Source organism: Hydra viridissima, unplaced genomic scaffold, assembly GCF_058129835.1.
Source record: "Hydra viridissima isolate aposymbiotic clone 2 unplaced genomic scaffold, HvirCarnegie_v1 scaffold_15, whole genome shotgun sequence".
In the NCBI taxonomy this organism is placed as follows: Eukaryota; Metazoa; Cnidaria; class Hydrozoa; order Anthoathecata; family Hydridae; genus Hydra; species Hydra viridissima.
The window spans coordinates 10628605-10648116 of NW_028324314.1; the positions used below are offsets into that span (position 1 = coordinate 10628605).

A 19512-nucleotide genomic window follows, 5' to 3' on the forward strand; every position below is an offset into this window, starting at 1 on the left:
TTACTAAAACTTTTGTTTTTTTGCTAAAACATTAGTTATTATTGTTACGCTATTTTATTTATTAAATAACATGCCTGAATGTTGATTATGACCGATACTAAGGAACGTTAATATTCATGGCGGATCTTGATGCAGAATTTTCATATGGCCCCCAGCATTTTATTTTAAAAAAAAAAACGATCAAGGTAAAATAAAAAACGTAATTTAGCAGTTAAAATACAGTTTAAAAATACTAAATAACATGTTCTAAATGTTGATAGTTTGCATCGCCTTCTTGCGTTCATGTTTACGTGAGACGGTTCTTGGAAAAGGTGTGACAATTTATGTTTCCAAACAGCAAATGAGATGAGAGTGCATCATTTTGTTTTCAAATGTTTGCATCATACCATCTTTTCCATAAATTGCCAATTGAAATCCAAAGGCAGCTGGATAAACACCGCAGTCTAATGCATTCGGTTGTAGCGCGCATGGTACTACTATTACTGGAAGAAACCCTTCGGGATTAATAAGCCTAACATAGAGTTGTCTCATTTTAGCTTTAACATAGTTTGAAACGGAGCTGTTAAGGCTATCTAAATGCAAAACTTCTCCTTCAATGCATGCAGTTGTCACCCAATGGTTGACGTCGTGAAGAATGATGATCGACTCACAGGTGACTGCTTCGAACCCAGATTGTGTCTAAACTAGAAGAGTTGATTGATTGTTTTTGTTACCAAGATGTGTTGAAACCATTTTGTTGACCGCATCTATAATTCTGTCGTTCAACCATGCGTCTGAAGTCAGGATCTGTTTATCTCCAATTCTTTGATTGTACTTTGAAATCCAGGGTTCTAATTTTGAAACCTTAATTTGATAATCAATTTTTTCGACTGAGTTTTTCAATGCTTCTGTTGCTATAACTTCACCAATATTCTGACCGGAGGCTGCAATTCTAATTGACATGGCGTATTCCTATGGTTCATTCCATCTTTTTAGGTTGATAGCGTTAACAACTTGTTTCAATATTCTTTTTTTATCTTGCAATCAATAAACTCCTTTGTCTAAAACATTTATTAATGTGTAAGGGCCGTGGAATCTTCGAGCTAACTTATCGCCCATTCGTATGTCTTTGCGTCTATTGCATTTCAAAACTTTGTCGCCAACTGCAAATGAACTCAGCCATTCGTAATCCTTGTTTGGCTTCGTTAATTTTAATATCCCACAGAAAAATCCCTCTTGTCCGGTTTTCCATATTGATTGAAATCTGAGCTTTAACTCCATTTATAATCTCAAAGGAAGAGTATTTTGTAGAAACTTGTTTATTTATTCGATTTGTAAAAGCCACCGGGTCCAGAACTTTATATAAATTCAAATTTTAATCTAGTCTTATATATTTAAATTAATTTCATTTATAAAAATAAAATTATCAGGAAATCTTTTAAAAGAGTAATTCCAATATCAACTCATTAATATTGCTTAACTTCTTTGAATTTCTTGAAACTTGGTGTGGAATTGAAGAGCTAAACAAAAAAATTTTCTTAGAGAAATTTGGAGGCTCAATTCAAAGCCACCGGGTCCAGAAGTTCATCTCAGTCTTTTGTTTCGTTACTAACAAGCTTTATTATATGTGTTATAAATGTTTGGTTGAACCTATTGTGTAAAATAAATAAACAAGTTATAGTTAGTAACTGTTGTATTTAAGGGGCAACTACCCTCAAATTTTTTTTAAAAATTGGATTTTTTATTTTCTAACAATTATTGAGCAAAATTTTATGTAGATTTTGAATCTGCAAAAAAAATTATAGATTTCTTTATAAGTTTTTGTTTAATTTATGTTTTTTTGATCCCAAGTTAAAAATATTTGCATGGCAACGCATTGCTATGGGGGTGAATATTTTGTTGGTGAACTTATCCTGGAGTACTGTTTTAAATATATGATTTGATTTAAATCTTCTTTGCTAAATAATATTCTGTTCCTTATTATATTCAAACATAGGCTATTTACAATTGCGATTTTATCAAGTTATTAAAGCTTATTTATCCAACAGCAGAAGCAAAAAAATATAAAATAATCCTTTGGATGTTTTTGATGATTTGGATGCTATTAGACACATAAAAATGAGTGATTCAGACTCATAAACAAAAAACGAATTAATCTATCATCATTTAAATCGAGTGAAAGTTTTAAGATTAAACGAAAGTTGTTACGACGTCAACGATTGTCAAAGAATGATCACCAAGAGTCAATAGAAAAGTCCAAGGAATATTATGAATCTGGTAGTTTTTAAAATATTCTTTTAAAAAGTGATTTTTTTAAAAATATATTTATGAAATGAACAATAATTTATGATTTTATTTTTTGATTTGCGTTTTCTGAGAATTTGCTTTTTTAACACGCCGGTAAAAAAATCTTGAAAAGTATACATGCTATCATAATGAATTTTTCAGGGATTATTCATTTTTCCAATAGTTATGATATGATCGGAGTAGAATTTCTAATATGACTTAAGACTTTGAGTTATTAAGTTTTTTTCTTTGCATTTTGACCCTTTTTTGAAAAACCTAATTTGTCTATAGCCTTATATGGAAAAAAAATATTTATTCAAAAATCTGCTTCGTTCATATCACAAATTCAGATATTTAGAAAAGTTCTGCAAAATTTCATTGACACTCCTTTACTTACAAGTCTTTATTTTTTTACGGCATAAACACAGTTTTTGTGGTATTTTCAGCTATTTTTTTGGATACCATAGCAACGAGCTACCATTTTATGTGTTTTTTGGTATTTTTAATGTCAGTATAATATTTCCTATGTGACTAAAGAGAAAGTTACTTTATATGTGTAGTTTTGAAATTTGAGGGTAGTTGCCCCTTAAAACTATTAAATAATGCCCCATTTTCACACAAAAAACAAATTTAAAAGTTATTATAAAAACTATACAAAAATAAAAAAAGAGTATAACCTTTTATCACCTTTCTGTCAGTCCATTAGTCTGGGGATGATAAGCTGACGTTTTTGCGGATTCTGTTTAATTTCAATATAAGATCTTCCACGAGTTTGTTAAAAATGATCCACATTTTTATGAAATTTTTTTTTTATGCATAACGAAATACTCATACAGATTTGAACTACTAGTACATAAATAGTCCAAATAATCGAAAACTAACGAGCCTTTGCTTTTTAAAACAATCAAAAACGTTCTAAACTTGCACGAAGTTATTTTGTTAATAATCAAACATAATTTTAGTTATTGTTATCAATTTGTTTAAAGAAACCGAGTTCAAACTTATCTGACATTCAATTTTTTTTTATTAATGCGTTTGATTAAATTAAAACTTTATTTTTTATGTAGGTTAATTTAGCATTTAAAGAGATAGTATATTTATTAAGATTTAGTATTTAATTAGATCATTCCTCAACATTTTATTGCGCAATCATATCAATTTGTATATTTTAGTATATATATTTATTTTATTTGCCGTATAATATTATTTACATTAAGATTTATAATATTATAAGGCCAGGACTTCAAGAAGATCGCAATGATCTTATCACGAAGCCCTTAACAAAAATCTATTTTCTTCTTCAATAAAAACATCTATATACTATATAAAATAAATATATACCGAGAATATATAATCACTAATATCATAAATATATCATAAATTTAATACTCTACATATTTCAGAAGTGAAACTCAAAATAAAAACATGACAAATCAAGGTGTAGTATATAGCAATTGAAAGTATTTTTTTAAAAAAAAATCAAAAAAAATCAAGAATATTTTTCGTTGAAAAAATTATTTTTTTAATAGATTGCTTGAAAAAGGAATAGGTCAGTTCAGATGAAAAAACAAAATTAGGCCATACTATTTCGTTCCATAGAAAAGGTCCACGATAAGATATACAAAATTGAGCTTGTTTATTTTTGCAAAAAGGTTTTTCTAAAATGCTATTATTACGTAGGTTATATTTATTTTGTGGTTTAATTTTGTAAAGGTTTATAAAAACATCGGGGGATATAAGTTCTTTACATTTGTACATAAAACACAAAACATTAAATACATTCAGTTGATAAACATTTAAGGTGTCCATTTCTTTAAAAAGCGGTTCAGAGTTCGAAAAACGATTTTTAAAATTTATTATGCGAGCTGCGTGTTTCTGATGCCGATAAAGAGATTTAAGTTTAGTTTTATGTGTACTTCCCCATATAATATTTGCATAATTGATATGACAATGAATAAAAGAGTAATATAATTGTGTTAATTGCTTTTTGTTTAAAATACCTCTAGATTTGTATAGAATTCCAATGTTTTTTGCAACTTTATTAGAAATATTATTGATGTGTGATTTCCAAGACAGATTTTCTTCAATAAGAACTCCTAAAAATTTTGTCACTTTTTCTCTTTTTAGGATGACATTGTCTATAAAAAGGTCGGGCATAATTACAGGCAGTATTTGTTTTTTAAAGTTTGGATGGAAAAGTATCCATTTTGTTTTTTCAATATTTAAAGATAGTCTATTTTTTTTGAACCAAAATGAAATTTTTTTAAGTTCTCTGTTCATATTATTAAAAAGTTTATATTTTCATGTGACTGAAACAAGTTTGTGTCGTCTGCAAAAATTATAGTTTTCAAATTGGATGCTTTGCTAAGATCATTTATATATATAATGAAAAGAAGTGGTCCAAGTATGGATCCTTGTGGGACACCATATGTTATGTTCATTAATGTTTGAGTTTGGGAATCTTTGCTAAAAACAAATTGCTTTCGGTTGGAGAGATAACTTTTGAACCAACTTAGAGTTTTACCAACTATGCCATAACATTCAAGTTTTTTAAGCAAAATATTATGATCGACCGTGTCAAAAGCTTTTGACAAGTCAATGAAAACACCAAGTGTAAATTTTTGATTTTTAAAAGATTCGTTAATGCAACGTGTTAATTGAAGAATAGCATGTTCGGTTGAGTTGTTTTTTTTAAAACCGAACTGATTTTCATAAAGGAGTTTATTGGTAATTAGGTATGTGTACACTCTGTTATACATTATTCTTTCTAATATTTTTGAAAAAACTGGAAGAACAGAAATAGGCCTGTAATTTGTTACATCGGTCGAGTCTCCTGACTTAAAAATAGGAATTACTTTTGCTATTTTCAGAGAGTCTGGGAAAGTACCTTGTTTAATGGATGATTTAAAGATTTTGTAAAGAATATCTTTCATGACGTCATAAGAGTCTATCACAATATTTCCATGTATACCGTCAGGTCCTACTGATTTATTTCTTTTTAATGATCTAAAAGCTATATCGAATTCCTCAAGCGTTAGGTTTGAAAAATGTAAGGAGTTTGACGTTTGAATTTCGTCTGTTAATTTATAATTTGTTAAAGGGATTTTGTTTGATAAATTCGCTCCTACAGTGGAAAAAAATTTGTTAAATTCAGTCGCAATTTCATTAATATCATTAGTTATTTTATTTCCAACTTTAATTGCATGTGGAAGAGAGGTTGAACTTACTTTTTGTTTTCCTGTAATTTCCTTCATTAATTCCCAGATGCGTTTTAAGTTATGTTTGTGCTGAGAAATTAAATTAGAATAATAATTTTTTTTAGCATATTTTCGGAGTTTTTCAAACAGGTTTTTGTAGTTTTTGTAATTTTGTTTATGTTTTTCGGATTTAGTTTTTAAATATTTATTATACAACTTTTGCTTTAGTTTCGAAGACTTTTTTAGTCCCTTAGTTATCCAAGGAGATAATATGTCTTTGGCTTTGATATTTATTTCACATATTGGAAAATTAGCGTCATAGATTTTAATGAAAGTTTTATAAAACGTGTTATAAATCATGTTTATGTTATCATTAAAGTTTATGTGATTCCAGTCTTGCTGTAGAATTTGATCTTTGAATAATTTTAAGTTACAGTTGTTAACAATTCGCTTTTTTATTGTCATTTTCCCCACGCTTTTTATTTGATAATCTGATTTAATAGAAAAAAATATGGGAAAATGATCAGAAACATCAGTTTTTATAATTCCTTTTTTTAAAGATTTATTAAACAAGTCTGTGGTTAATGTATTATCAATTAAAGTCGAGGAATGGTTTGTAATTCTAGTCGGTCTATCTATTATTGGTATGGTACCCATTTCAAATAAATTCTTATAAAATGTTTTTATAGTTTGGTTTTCGCTATACTCAAAACAATCCAAGTTGAAGTCACCCAAAATATAACTTTTTTTTTTCTCTTGACTAGCTTTTTCTATTAAATTGTATTTCAAAAATTTACCAAGATTTTCTGTTCTTCCAGTCGGAGGCCTATAGCAACAGCTGATTAAAATGTTTTTAGAGTTTTTGTTTATTAGTTCAATTGTTAAGATCTCTTGATCCGTATCAGAAACACTCATATCGCTTCTGACTTCATAGAAAATATTTTCTTTCAAATAAAAGAGTACTCCTCCTCCGCGCCTATTATTTTTTCGTTCTAAAAAAATTTCTTTAAAACCTGGGAGAAGGAGATCAAAATTTGTTTCAAAATCTAATTTAGAACACCAAGTTTCGGTTAAACAAATCACGTTAAAACAATTGTTGGTTTCGTAAATTAAATTTAGAAAATTTTCAAAGTTCTTTTTTAAACTTCTAATATTTACATGAACGACATTAAAATAATCACTTTTATTATCCACTCCTATAAAGTTATTAACTTCATTTGGTTGAAAGTAAGAGCATACAAATTCAGGCATATTAATTTCGTTAAAGTAACTTATGTCTGGATCGGATTCTTCATCCGATCTAAAATCATTAATTTGAAAAAATTTAAAGACATTTTCAAAATTATTATTATTTTTCGAATTCATTTTTGTTATTATTTACTTTTTTATTCTGTTATAGATAATCGTGAATATACTTTGTTTTAAGATAACTTAGTGATTATTTTATTGTATACAACTTTAGCGAATTTACCTGATGCTCGTAGATCTTTTGCCTGTTGGAAAAGTTGTTTACGAATTCTAGTTGTCCGCTCGCTGAAATCTTCGTTTATATACAAGTTTTCCTTCCACAGCTTCTTTTTCTTGTATTTTTCGAGAATGTTTTCACGATCTTTAAAATTTAGAAACTTGACAATAATAGCTCGCTTTCTACTCTTACCTTCTTTGTGTTCTTTTCTTCCAGCACGATGCGCTCTTTCAATTTGTATACCTTCTTTAATATCCAGTTTTTCTTTCAGTAGATTCTTAATCAATTCTTCGCTTTTCTCCCATGTTTCGTCTTCGGTTTCCTCAATACCTTCAAATCGCAAGTTGTTTCTTCTACTTCTGTCTTCTAACTCAGCAATTTTATTCTTTAGTGCTTCATTTTCTTCGTTTAGATGTTTTTGATCTAGTTGACTTAGTGCACTTTTTTTAGTATTGTTTAACGTTTCCTTTATTGTTTCGTATTGTTCACTAACAAATTCGATAGCTTTTTTTGTCTCATTAAGTTCACGTTTTAATTCTTTGTTTTCATCTTTTATAATAATAAGTTCGCTTTCTAACTTTTGTATACGATCGTTAAAGATTTTAAATATCGTATTTTCATGAATTTCTAATAAATCCTTTACTTGACTTAAGGAGAATTTGTTTGCCATTATTTAAAAGTAGGTTTGTTATAAAGATTACAAAGATATAAATGGATATAGATGAGATCTATCGCAAAACTAAACAAAACTGGAGCATACCTCTTACAGCCGCCATTTTGACAATTTAGTACCATTTTGACAATTTAGACAATTTAGTATTTAAGACAATTTGACAATTTAGTATTTAAGTATTTAACAATTTAGTATTTAGTATTTAATTTGACAATTTAGTATTTAATTTGACAATTTAGTATTTAAGCCATTTTGACAATTTAGTATTTAAGAAAATATTTAGGGGGAACTAATGAAACGGAGGAAATTTTATTTCGCAGATGGAGGAAAAAATCATACAAGAGGGGAAATATTATTTCGAAATAAATTTTCCTTTCGGAAAGTATATTTTGGCCGGGGGGAAGTTTTATAATAGGGAATATTTATTTCGTGACACCGGCAAACTACATGTTGCTTGCCTTGATCACCAGAAAAGCCAATTTCATCAAAATTCCACAAATGATATGAAGTGTAATTTTTAATACCTGCTTCTTTGAATTCTCTTTGCAGTGTGTTGAAATAATTTAATACTACTTGCGTGCAAGAAGCAGCTTTGAGTGATGAAATGCTGCCTAGGGCCCTGATGCTTAAGGTAGTACATACCCATAAAATCAAAAAATCAGAATAGCAAAATGAACAACAATTTACTATTTTTTATTTTATTCAAAACAAAATAATTTGAAAAAATTAAATTAAAAAAATAGTTGATCAAGCCTTTTTGCCTCGATTAATACTAAAAAAAGGGTTATTTTATGACATTTTGTAAACATAAAATCTGGAAAACTAAAAGAGTTTGAGATTCAAATTTTTACCAGTTCTTTATTGTATAGAAATGTAGGAGTTGAACCAAAACTAAGTCATAATATAAAATATTTCAAAAGATATTGATATTTGTTACTGATTGATATTATTTTGTATAGTAAATGCTCATAAAAAGTGCCATAGAATTTTTTTTTTTTGTATCAAACATTAGTTTTGGTTCACCTCCTGCTATTAAAACTAAAGAATGTACTGTGAAAATTTCAACCTAAGAGCTTATGTGGATCTTGAAATATCATGCTTTAAAGTTAACAAAATTGCTAAAAATTAAATACTAAGAAAAATACAAAAATAAAATTAAACTAACAAAAACATTATGATTTTATTAATATGAGCCTGCTGAATAAGCTGGGATTATGTCATTTTCCTTCTCTCTATCCAGGAATCCTTTTCTGATAGCTCTAAATTTTCTTCTCATCTTTATGCCTTTGGTTGATGACTTTCTCTGAATGTTCTTTATGCGTTCGGTATCACTTTTTCTAAACGCATTTAGCATAAACTTTGAAACAGGCAATCCAAGTGCTTGTATTATTGGTGTTAAACCAGATTTAACATCATTAAGTTCAATAACGGCAGAGCAAATACCTATTTCAAGAAGTTTTCTAGATACAAAAATCTCCTTTGGACATTTTATCCACACCATACTGTTTAAGCATTCGTTTCTATTTTGAGTTTGGCCATGGAAACATTTTAACAACAACGAATCTGTTGTTAAGTCATGCCAAACTGGAATTAATAAATCTTTAATTGCAATTGGAAGGCTCAAGTTTTTTTTATAGATTTTGCTACCTGTTATTTTGTCAGCCTGCTATAAACACCAGCTATCTTTGTTGCGTGGACAAAACTGATGACGAACATTTTCATCAAAAAAGTTTGTATTGTGAAACAATGTTGCCCATATAGATTTTTTCATTAAATAAATGTTACCAATATTTTGCCTAACAGCCCTACCAAAACAATTTTGAAGAGTATTGATACCTTTTTCACTGAGTTTACCTATTCCTGAGACACCTTTTCCATCAGATAACTTTTTATTTTGATGAGTTATACGAATGTTTCTGCAACGAGTACCTACGCGTTTTTGAATGTGTCTAGTACATTCCAGCTTGGTAATTAAAATCTCTCCATAAGGTTTAGATAATTGTACTTGATTAAATGATGTAGTGTCGCCATCACCAATGTATTCGTTATACTTAAGATAATTTTCAGATATGGAACGAGAAAACATTTTAACAGCCCCAATAGCTTCCATGGAACCAGAGCTACCTGCATGATTTGCCTGGCAAACATGATTGAGTTTCCAGTTCTTATATTGAGGAGATTGTTTTTTATGCTTCCACATCGCACAACTATGACACTTTTTTGAAAGAACTTCATAGTCTAAACACTTTCCGTTATTAGTTGAAATAATAGAGACAATACCATTTCGCGAGGTGTGTCCTCTCTTCTGCCATGAACTGTCAACAGAAGCTGTACAGGTCATTTATTCATCACTGTCCTGTTCTCTTAGTTTTGCTGTTTCCATGGCTGCTTTAGTCATAGATGCTTTACAGATACTAGTATATATACCATGCAAAACATTAATAATACTATTATAGGCTATTAAAGAAATAGGTGGTGGCATATTTAATAATGATGTAAAAGATTTAATGGCTCTATGTCCTCTACCAATTTCTTCAAATGCTATCACCATTTGAATATTGGTTGAAAATAATGTATTGCTACTATATTTAGTGATATTGCTTTTGTTTTGAACATAAGAGATACTCTTTGAAGTTTTAAAAGTTTGATGCCATCGACAAGAACTTGAGGCACATAATAGTTTTAGTTCTTAACAAAATCCTTGTCGCTTAATTTCATAATTTTCAACTTTAATATTATTTCCACAGTCAGAGCAACTAGCTATCTCTTCAACTAAAGATTTCAATAACCCAAAATTAATAATAATGTTTTAATCATCTTTGTCTTCAAGAATTATTGGATTGAATTTTATTTTTCCTGAACTAGAGTTGGCGCTACTCGAGTTTCTCTCCCTTCCCCCCCCCCCCCCCCCCCTAATTTTATAATTGATTCTGATAGAGAATTTTATGCTGATTCATAAAAATATAAAAATATAGACCTGAAAATCAACGGAAAGTGCTCTAATTCGAAGTCAAAATTGTAAAAAATCCCACTAAAAACCCTAATATTCGCCATTTTTTTTCAAAACGCTTTCATTTTTAACGAAAACTAATTACCGTTCATTGCGCAATAAACAGACCTGGTTTCCATGAGCCTTAGAATTATTATTTTAAAGTATGGTAACGAAAGTGTTATAAGGAAATGAAATTAATAGAAGATTTCAAATAAAGTTTGAACGTAGAATTTGAGAATGTAGAAAAATTGATGAATAATTATTATTGTATCATACGCTGGTTTTTTTTATTAAAGAAAAACGGTTGGAAGGTTACATTTTCTAAATTTTACATGTGATAGAACAACTATGAACTGAGTTTCAAAAGTTCTTCTTTTAGGAAAAAAAACTGTTGAATTCTTTTTTAAAATTTATTACAAAAGTACATTACTTGCAAAATAGTTTATTCAATAATAATTAAAAAAAGGCTATTTTTATTGCCACAAAAAATTGCGCAAGATAAACATACTTTAACGACTTTTTTTAACGTAAAAACCATGCTATTAATGTATTGCTTTTGTCAGCTAAAAGTTCATTAACTTATTATTTACAAAATGGCGAGTATTAGGATTTTTAGTAGGATTTTTTACAACTTTGACTTCGAATTAGAGCACTTTCCTTTGATTTTCAGGTCTATGTTTTTATATTGATATGAATCAGCATAAAATTCTCTATCAGAATCAATCATAAAATTAGGGGGGGGGGGGGGGGGGGGAGAAAGTCGAGTAGCAACCTAGAGTTATTTGCTGATTGTAAAGAACCAGGTGCAAAGTTTTGTTTATTTGTTACATGATCTTCTCTTTTGTGTGTGTACTGGTTACAAGCAAATGATCTCTTTTTATTTCTAGAATGTGTTCTTGGCAAATTATTTATTCAACGTTGTCAATAAAAAAGTGTAATAATAACACATAAACAAAGTATGCATTTGCACGCTTCACAAGTCTAAAACTAAACTTAATTGTAATTTCAAAGTATGACTAATAACTTTAACTTAATAAGCAGCTAAAGAATTTATCATCGTCAAAAACTGATCATTAATATAACTTTAAAACCAAGTCAGAGGATGGTTGCTAAGGGCGTTGCTGTCAGAAAAAATAACTAGTCATAAAAAAGGTGCTTATTTCACTATTTATGTTAAAAATGTTGAAAAAATAATATTAAAAATGCATTTCTCGTAAAATTTTACGTCTAATATGAAAATAATAATTTTTTTCAAAATTTCAATAAATTAAGGGTATCTACCACCTTAACTTATGACTCCACCGGTTTATGAAAAGCTTATACCATTCTCTCCCTTGTGTACCATTAGGAAACAAATGAGATTGACCTTGGTGTTGCAAATAGTTGGTAACTAATGTGATGATGTCATTGTAAGTTCTACCACTGCAACCGCAACTTGCTCTTCGGTGTATGGTTTTTCTTTTTTCTTTGAGTGCAAATTGTTTCGAGGCATATTTTATATTAGAATAGATTTAATAAGAATTGATTTAAAATTTATCCAAAAAATGTATAGAGATTGATTGGTAACTTGAGATTTAATTAAGGTGGTACACCAGGGAAAAACTGAAACTGTGAAATATTATATAAAATGTATCTTTTTGATAAAAACTTGTTTTAATAAAGTGTTATAACTATTTTTATTTAAAACGATAAATTTTAAAACTTATTAAAAATGCATAATGGCGGAAATCTTTATCTAGTGAAAAGATTATGGATTAAAAATCGATACAGTTATAAAACAACTTATTATATCCCGTTTAACCCATGCATTTTTAAATTTTTTGAAAATTACTCTTTTTATCACGTATTTACTAAAAAAATTGAAAATTTTTGACTTCCTCTATAGATTTATAGCAATAACTTTTTATCTAACCAAATCCAAGAAAAACCCATGGGTCAACCGGAGCATCAATATTAAATAAACATTTCCTGAAAATTTCAGCTCATAAACATAAACTGTACTTAAGTTATCATGTTTTGAATATTAAAAAACCCTAAAAAAACATTTATGCAAAAAAGACAAGAAATAAAAAAGAATAGATCACTTTGAAGTGTTAAAACTACTAAAAACCACCAGCTACATAAAGTTCTTTTTTCTTATCCTGTTCAGCATCACGGGAAACCATTTTATTTGATCTTAAATATTTTCTCCTACTTTTTCCTTCATTATTCGATTTTAAATTCATTCGTTTAACACGAGCAATATTAGCTAAAATTGATTTTTTACAAGTTACTGAACCAATTAAACCATAATATTTTAATACATTTAAGACACCATTTGCACCATCATTGTAATGGATCACTGCTGAATGAACACCCATTTCAAGAACAATTTTTTTTACTTGACATCTTAACAAAAAAAAATCAAATAAGCAACAAGAATGTTTGTGCTCTGTTTAATAACGTTTGTGACTTCTATCAATGCAGTTTAGACCGGCAAAACAAGAGCAATTCTTTCTTGATGACTTTATGCTTTCATCTCAAAATTGCTATTGAAAAAACAAGTCCAATATCACTTCCAAATCAAGTTAAAAACTTGTTGCTATGAGGTTGCTAGGGAGTTTTATATGATAGTGGGGCTCAAGTAGGTCAAAGTTAAGCTATATATTTAAACAAGAATGTCGAAAGTTTTTTTTAAAAGTCAACTTAAAGGGTCAATCTTTCATAAAATTAAAAAAAAAAAAAATCAAAAAAATTTTTTTTTGTCATTTTTCTTCCTGGTGTACCACCTTAATAAAAGCTGCACTTAACAAATAAGCAATTAGAGTATTTCATTCAATCCCACGTCTCCGTTTTCTTTTTTAACTCATAGCTTTTTTACTTGAATAGCAAGTTTAATTTTGAAAAAAGATTCCTGACCAGCATAAGAAGTTCTACTAGCATCCTTGTTAAGTTCATTGATAACAAATTTTATTTTCGAGAATTTGATGTTCATTTTTCAAAAAATGAAAAAAACTATCATTACGCATTCGAAAACTAAACAAATTATAAAAAAAACCTTTTTTTTTAAATTAAAATTTGATATCTTTTTATTCAGAAAAAAATTCTCTACATCATGATCAAAAAATATTTGCAAAAAGTTTATTTAATGATTGATAAAGAGCAAAAGAATAAAGATTGTCATAACTATTTCACTCTTCCCCTCTATTTCGTTCTACCCAGTTTTACTCTACTTCGTATATTTACAACTTTTTTGAAAATATATCAAAAAAGTAAATACATATACTTTGAACAGAACTTCAAAATAAACGATTTCTTCATCTTTCTGTTATTAATGCTACCGATGGCCTCTAAACTACCTTACTTTCTGCAAAGAGGTGTAGATTCCAATCAAATGATGATAAATTTGAACCTTTGTAGAATGTTAATGCCGAAAAAATATTTCGAACTCGTAAGAAGAATTAATAATTATTCACATTATCTTGTTTAATTACAGTAACTTTTTCGAAAACCTTGATTTTCCACGAATATGATTTCATAAAACGTCAAAATATTTTTTCTTACAAAAATGTTTAAAATATTCATACCAGCTAAAAGGAAGAGATAAATATAATAAATATAATATAGTAATAAGATTTATATGTGGAAATTCATATAACTACAATTCCAGTAAATTAAAATACGTATTGCATTTTAAATGTGGTTTTAAAAATCAAAGAATTTTATAACGGAATTATCTTGCGCAAAAAAAAGTCTTTTTTAGAGATTCTTGTACCGTTTTGAAAAATATTTAACATTTTAGTTAGGTTTTGGAAATATTTCTTTTGAGATATTAAACTTTTTTTTAAACAAATACATTTTGATTAATATTTACTTAAAACCTAAAGAATATTTAACATGTTAAACATAAAAAGTCGTTTTAACCAAAATATAATCAAGTTTTTTAAAAATACACGGCCGTTTAAAGACGCTTCTACTTACAACAACTAATATCATCATTTTCGTGATGTTGTTAGTCTCATTATTTGTCTATTAATAATGAGACTAATAATAATGATTATTATTAGTCTCATTATTAGTCTATTAAGTCTAATAAAAAAATATAAGAAGCTTATGTAAAGCTTAAAAAATGATATCATTTTAGTAAAAAAAGTCTTTATGATTGAGAGTTGAAATATTCATAAATGCAGCCACTATGAGAAAGTTGTATCCAATTGAACAAATACTTGAGCTGAAACTTTATATTTAACAAATAGAAGAAAAGAAGCTTGCATTCTATCAAACTTCGAACCTCAAAACATTTAATTTTTCAGTTATCTAATCGATGCTTAAGTTTTTGATAAGGCACAAGACATCTACAGCCATGTACAAAATTTTAATGGAGTTTTTCTCATTTTATAACTTAACAGAATTAATTATTAATTTTATTTTCACTTTTTATTTTTTGAATTCGCTTGTATTTATAAAAAAAATGGAAAGCAAAATATTCGCACATGACTCTACTTTCGTAAATTTTTTTATAAAAAGTCCATTTTACTAAATTATTTTATTGATATCAAAAAACAATAAACCAAGCCTAATAATCAATTATATGATTGAGTTTCGAAGAATACATGATGCTTAACTAAAAAAGTATTTAACATCTTTGAACTTTAAATCCATAGATAAATATTGTCAACTTATTAACTTGCAGTAGTTTAAGTTTCAATTCGAGTGCCAAGTGGTCGAAAAGTAAGGTCAGAGAGCATCAAATGACATGTTATTGGACTGCTCAAATCTAATAACAATAACTATGCTGAAATCGGTAATCTTGTGGCAGCTTGTAAACTTTTATTGTTAAAAGCAGTGAAAATGCAGGAACTGACTTGTAACAATGTTAAAGTGTCTTGTCAGGTAGACTATTGAAGTATAGTGATCGTGAATAAAGTAGTATGTTCAATAACAGCAGTGAAAGTCATTGGCTCGGTAACAAAATGCTAGCTTAAATATTCAATCGATCTTTTACTAATCGTAATTAGAGCAGAGAAATCGTTAGAAAAGCGTTAGGAAAAAAGGTTATGGGTTTTAAATAGATGTGAGAAAGCCTGTCCTGTCAATCATGGTAGGATGTACGAGACAAAAATTGTGAAAGAATGTCTGCTTTGAGCAGTTGAAGATTTGATAAAGCAATTTTGGTGGTAGTCAAATTTAAGGTCAAAAATCGCAAAAGAAGAACCTACCTTAAAGAATTTTCTACTGAGAAATATTTCAAACACATATTACAAGTAAGGCGAAAAGGCAGTGGAGACTTATTAGACACAGTGGAGAAATATCCAGGAAATAGTTCGAGAAAAAATGAGTCACTTGTTGAAAGTTAACAAAAAGTTTTAAGGCTTTAAAATTGTCTATTTTTCTAAACCGCTGCACTTGGAACTCTGAAATTACAAATTTAACCTATTTTCATAATGTAGATAATGATATGTAGAAATCAGAAAAATCAGAGATGGTACCCCCCTCCACCCACCCAATATAAAACTTCTTTAAGACTTTTGTAACTTATCTTTATCTCATCTAGACGTCTGCAACTAAACAAAGACTTGCTTAAGACGGCTTTTGCACACGTCATTCAGACTTCTTCCGACAAAGAGTTTAACACATCCATAAGACATTAACAAGATGTCTTTTGGAATAACTAGTTTAAGACGTCTTTTGGAATAACCATTTTAAGACATCCTTAAGAAATCTTAACTTTCGGAATAACCAGTTTAAGGTGTCTTTAATCACGGAAGAATAAGAGATGGACGTGCAAAGTTATTGTTTTTTTTGCAAACCATGCTGTTTGCGCATTGTTAAAAATCTATTGTTTTAAACAATAGAAATTTAATTCTCTTAAAGTCTGTTGTATTCGTCGAAAAATTTTGGTCTCGCCGAATCAGTCACATCAACTTCCTTTTACTTATCAAAGATAACAGCATAGCACCAAGTTTTAAGCTAAATTTTATATAGATAGACATTCTTAATAATTTTACAAGAAACGCGGATGACGAAAAGAAATTGAGATCATTTACTTGACTACTTTAAAACATGTATAACTTGAGGTATATGAAATACAAAATATCAACTAGTTTTGTAGCTACCTGGAGCACTATGGTTCCATGTTTAGTGAACTACTCCATATACTATATTGCTGAAGACTTCCAGTTTATGAATATTATAGATTTTTCTATTTGAGCGTGCTCCATCAGACATTATAGCCCTTACTTTAAGTCCAATGGGTTCTGATAATGACTATATTACATAATTATATTTTTCCTTTAGAAGAAGAGTTTAAAACTTTGATTGATGCGACAGGATAGTACATGATGTATGGTACTGTAATCAAAAAGTAAGGTGAATTTTTTTATAAAATGAAAAATCTTTATTTATTCTTCCAAATCTGTATCGTCCCCCTCAAAATAATCCCCCCCGGCCCCAATGCACTTTTGCCAACGTTTTGTCCAGTCTTCGAAGCATGCCGAAAAGTCCTCAGTAGGGATAGCCTTCAATGCGCGTGCCGATTCACGTTGGATCTCTTCAATGAACTCAAAACGATTTCCCCGGAGTGGTCTCTTGAGCTTTGGGAGCAGCCAGAAGTCACACGGTGCTAAGTCGGGCGAATACGGTGGTTGTGGAGCAACATGGGTAGAGTTTTTGGCGAAAAACTCACAAAGAACCAGTGCTGTGTGCGAAGGCGCATTATCGTGGTGCAAAATCCAAGAGTTATTGGCCCATAATTCCGGTCTCTTTTTGCGAATAGCTTTACGCAAACGTCGCATAACTCTTAAATAATATTCCTTGTTGACAGTTTGGCCAGTTGGAAGGAATTCGTAGTGCACGACACCACAATAATCAAAGAAAACAGTCAACATGACCTTGATTTTTGAGCGACTTTGACGTGGTTGCTTCGGTCTCGGCTCGCCTTTTTCACGGTATTCACTCGATTGGTCGGTTGTTTCAGGGTCGTATGCGTAGACCCAAATCTCATCGCCAGTAATAACTTGTTTGTAGACATCTTGATAGTCAGAAAGCATTGCTTCACACGTTTTAACGCAACGCTCTTTTTCAAAGAAATTGAGAAATTTCGGCACCAAACGTGATTTGAGTCTTCTGAGGCCCAAATGATCCTTCAAAATCGCCTGCACCGACTCAAATGATATTCCAACCATGTCAACAAGGTCTCGAATGGTTAACCGACGATTTGCAAGCACCAATTCTTTGATTTTGTTGATGTGGCGATCATCAATCGAAGTCGATGGTCGTCTGGAGCGGTCCAAGTCATCAACACGTTCTCGGCCTTCTTTGAAGTCTTTGTACCACTTGTGGACATTTTTTTGAGACATAGTCTCTTCACCGAAGGCCTTTTGCAACATTCGATACGTTTCAGCAGAAGAAATATCATTCCGCAAACAAAATTTAATAGTACTTCTTTGCTCAACAAAATTAGACATCGTGAAAATCGCCGAATGCACTTTTGGTACTTCAGAAACAAGCGTAAACAAAAAAAAATAAATATGAGTTTGACATGTAATTTGGCGCAAATGTTAATGACATTCCTACCAACTTAAAAATAAAAAAGATTGGACGATTCGAATAAGGCGGGAAGTTTAAATTAAAAATTCACTTACATTTTGACCACAGTAGTATATATATATATATACATATATATACAGTATCGGACAAAACATTTGCAACCAACATCGAACAATGCTAAAAAGTGTTCCTAATTTTACATGTCTTAAAAACGAAACGAACTATACTACCACAGCACACAGTTCAGGAGTCTGGAGTCATAGCATTCCATGACATGAGCAATCAGCTGACAGGTGACAGCACACAGGCAGAACTTGGTTGACAAGTGCCATTTTGTAGCGGACAAAACAAGTGCAACTTTTTTGGTTTGTTTCATTCTCTTAAGTCTGGTCCGTGTCAACGTCACGGAAGTTTTTTTTAATAATTAAAGGAAGTATCCAGAAGTTTCCAGAAGCATGCAGAAGCTTCCAGTAGTTTCCAGAAGAAGCATCTGGAAGCATTCAGTAGCATCCAGAAATATCATCCAGAAATATCTATAAAAATGGCTCCCGACAGTCTTGGATTGGAACTAAGAAAGAAAATTATTGGCGATTACGTAAGTGGAATGTCACAAAAAAGTATTTGTGATAAAGTCGCGTGAAAAAATGGACCGTATCAAGACTATGTTCCAAATATCGTTCTACGGGGAAGTTGGCAGCAGATAACAAAGGTGGAAGAACGCGTTCCACCACTTCTAGAGAGGATTCTATGATCGTCAGATCTGTCAAGAAGGATCCCTGGATATCATTAGTCGAGATACAAAAGCAAGTAGAGCTGCCTGTATCGGACCGAACAATCAGACGACGTGCTGTTGAAGCCAGATTGTTTTCTCGACGCCCTGCAAAGAAACCGCTGAGTTCACTAAAAAACCAGAAGAAAAGACTCCTGTTTGCTACATCTCATATTGACTGAAATGTGCAGAAATGGCGAACTGTCCTGTTCAGTAATGAATCGAAGTTCAACATCATTGGGAGCGATGGCATTTGCCGTGTACCTCGACCGGCCGGAAAACGCCTCGATTTACGTTACTGCCATAAGACCGTGAAGCATGGTGGAGGCAATGTAATGGTCTGGGGGTATTTTTATGCTAACGGTCTAGGTCCATTACATCGAAACGATGGAATAATGGGCTGTTTTATGTATAAAAATATCTTAAAAGATGTTATGTTACCTCATGCTGAATGGAATATGCCAATAAAATGGGTTTTTCAGCAAGAAAACAATCCGAAACACACTGCAAAAGTAGTCAAGCAGTGGTTTCAAGACAACCACCTATCGGTGATGGATTGGCCGCCTCAATCTCCGGATCTCAACCCTATCGAGAACCTGTGGGAGATCGTCAACCGCAGAATTA

General features: G+C 30.3%; 2 protein-coding genes and 1 pseudogene across 2 annotated transcripts; all 3 read right to left on the bottom strand.

The window, feature by feature from the left end:
• Nucleotides 1-246: 246 nt before the first annotated feature.
• Nucleotides 247-6713, bottom strand: LOC149878628 (uncharacterized; annotated as a pseudogene).
• Nucleotides 6623-7647, bottom strand: LOC149878629 (uncharacterized). Its single transcript, XM_090073448.1, has 2 exons — nt 6934-7647; nt 6623-6762 (listed from the first exon to the last, which is right to left on the bottom strand). Exons 1-2 carry the CDS (start codon nt 7595-7597, stop codon nt 6734-6736), a joined length of 693 nt encoding a protein of 230 aa, XP_089929574.1. The 5' UTR covers nt 7598-7647; the 3' UTR covers nt 6623-6733.
• Nucleotides 7648-8226: 579 nt separating this feature from the next.
• On the bottom strand, nt 8227-11700 carry LOC149878630 (uncharacterized). Its single transcript, XM_090073239.1, has 2 exons — nt 11365-11700; nt 8227-10461 (listed from the first exon to the last, which is right to left on the bottom strand). Exon 2 carries the CDS (start codon nt 9939-9941, stop codon nt 9267-9269), a length of 675 nt encoding a protein of 224 aa, XP_089929365.1. The 5' UTR covers nt 9942-10461; nt 11365-11700; the 3' UTR covers nt 8227-9266.
• Nucleotides 11701-19512: the final 7812 nt, after the last annotated feature.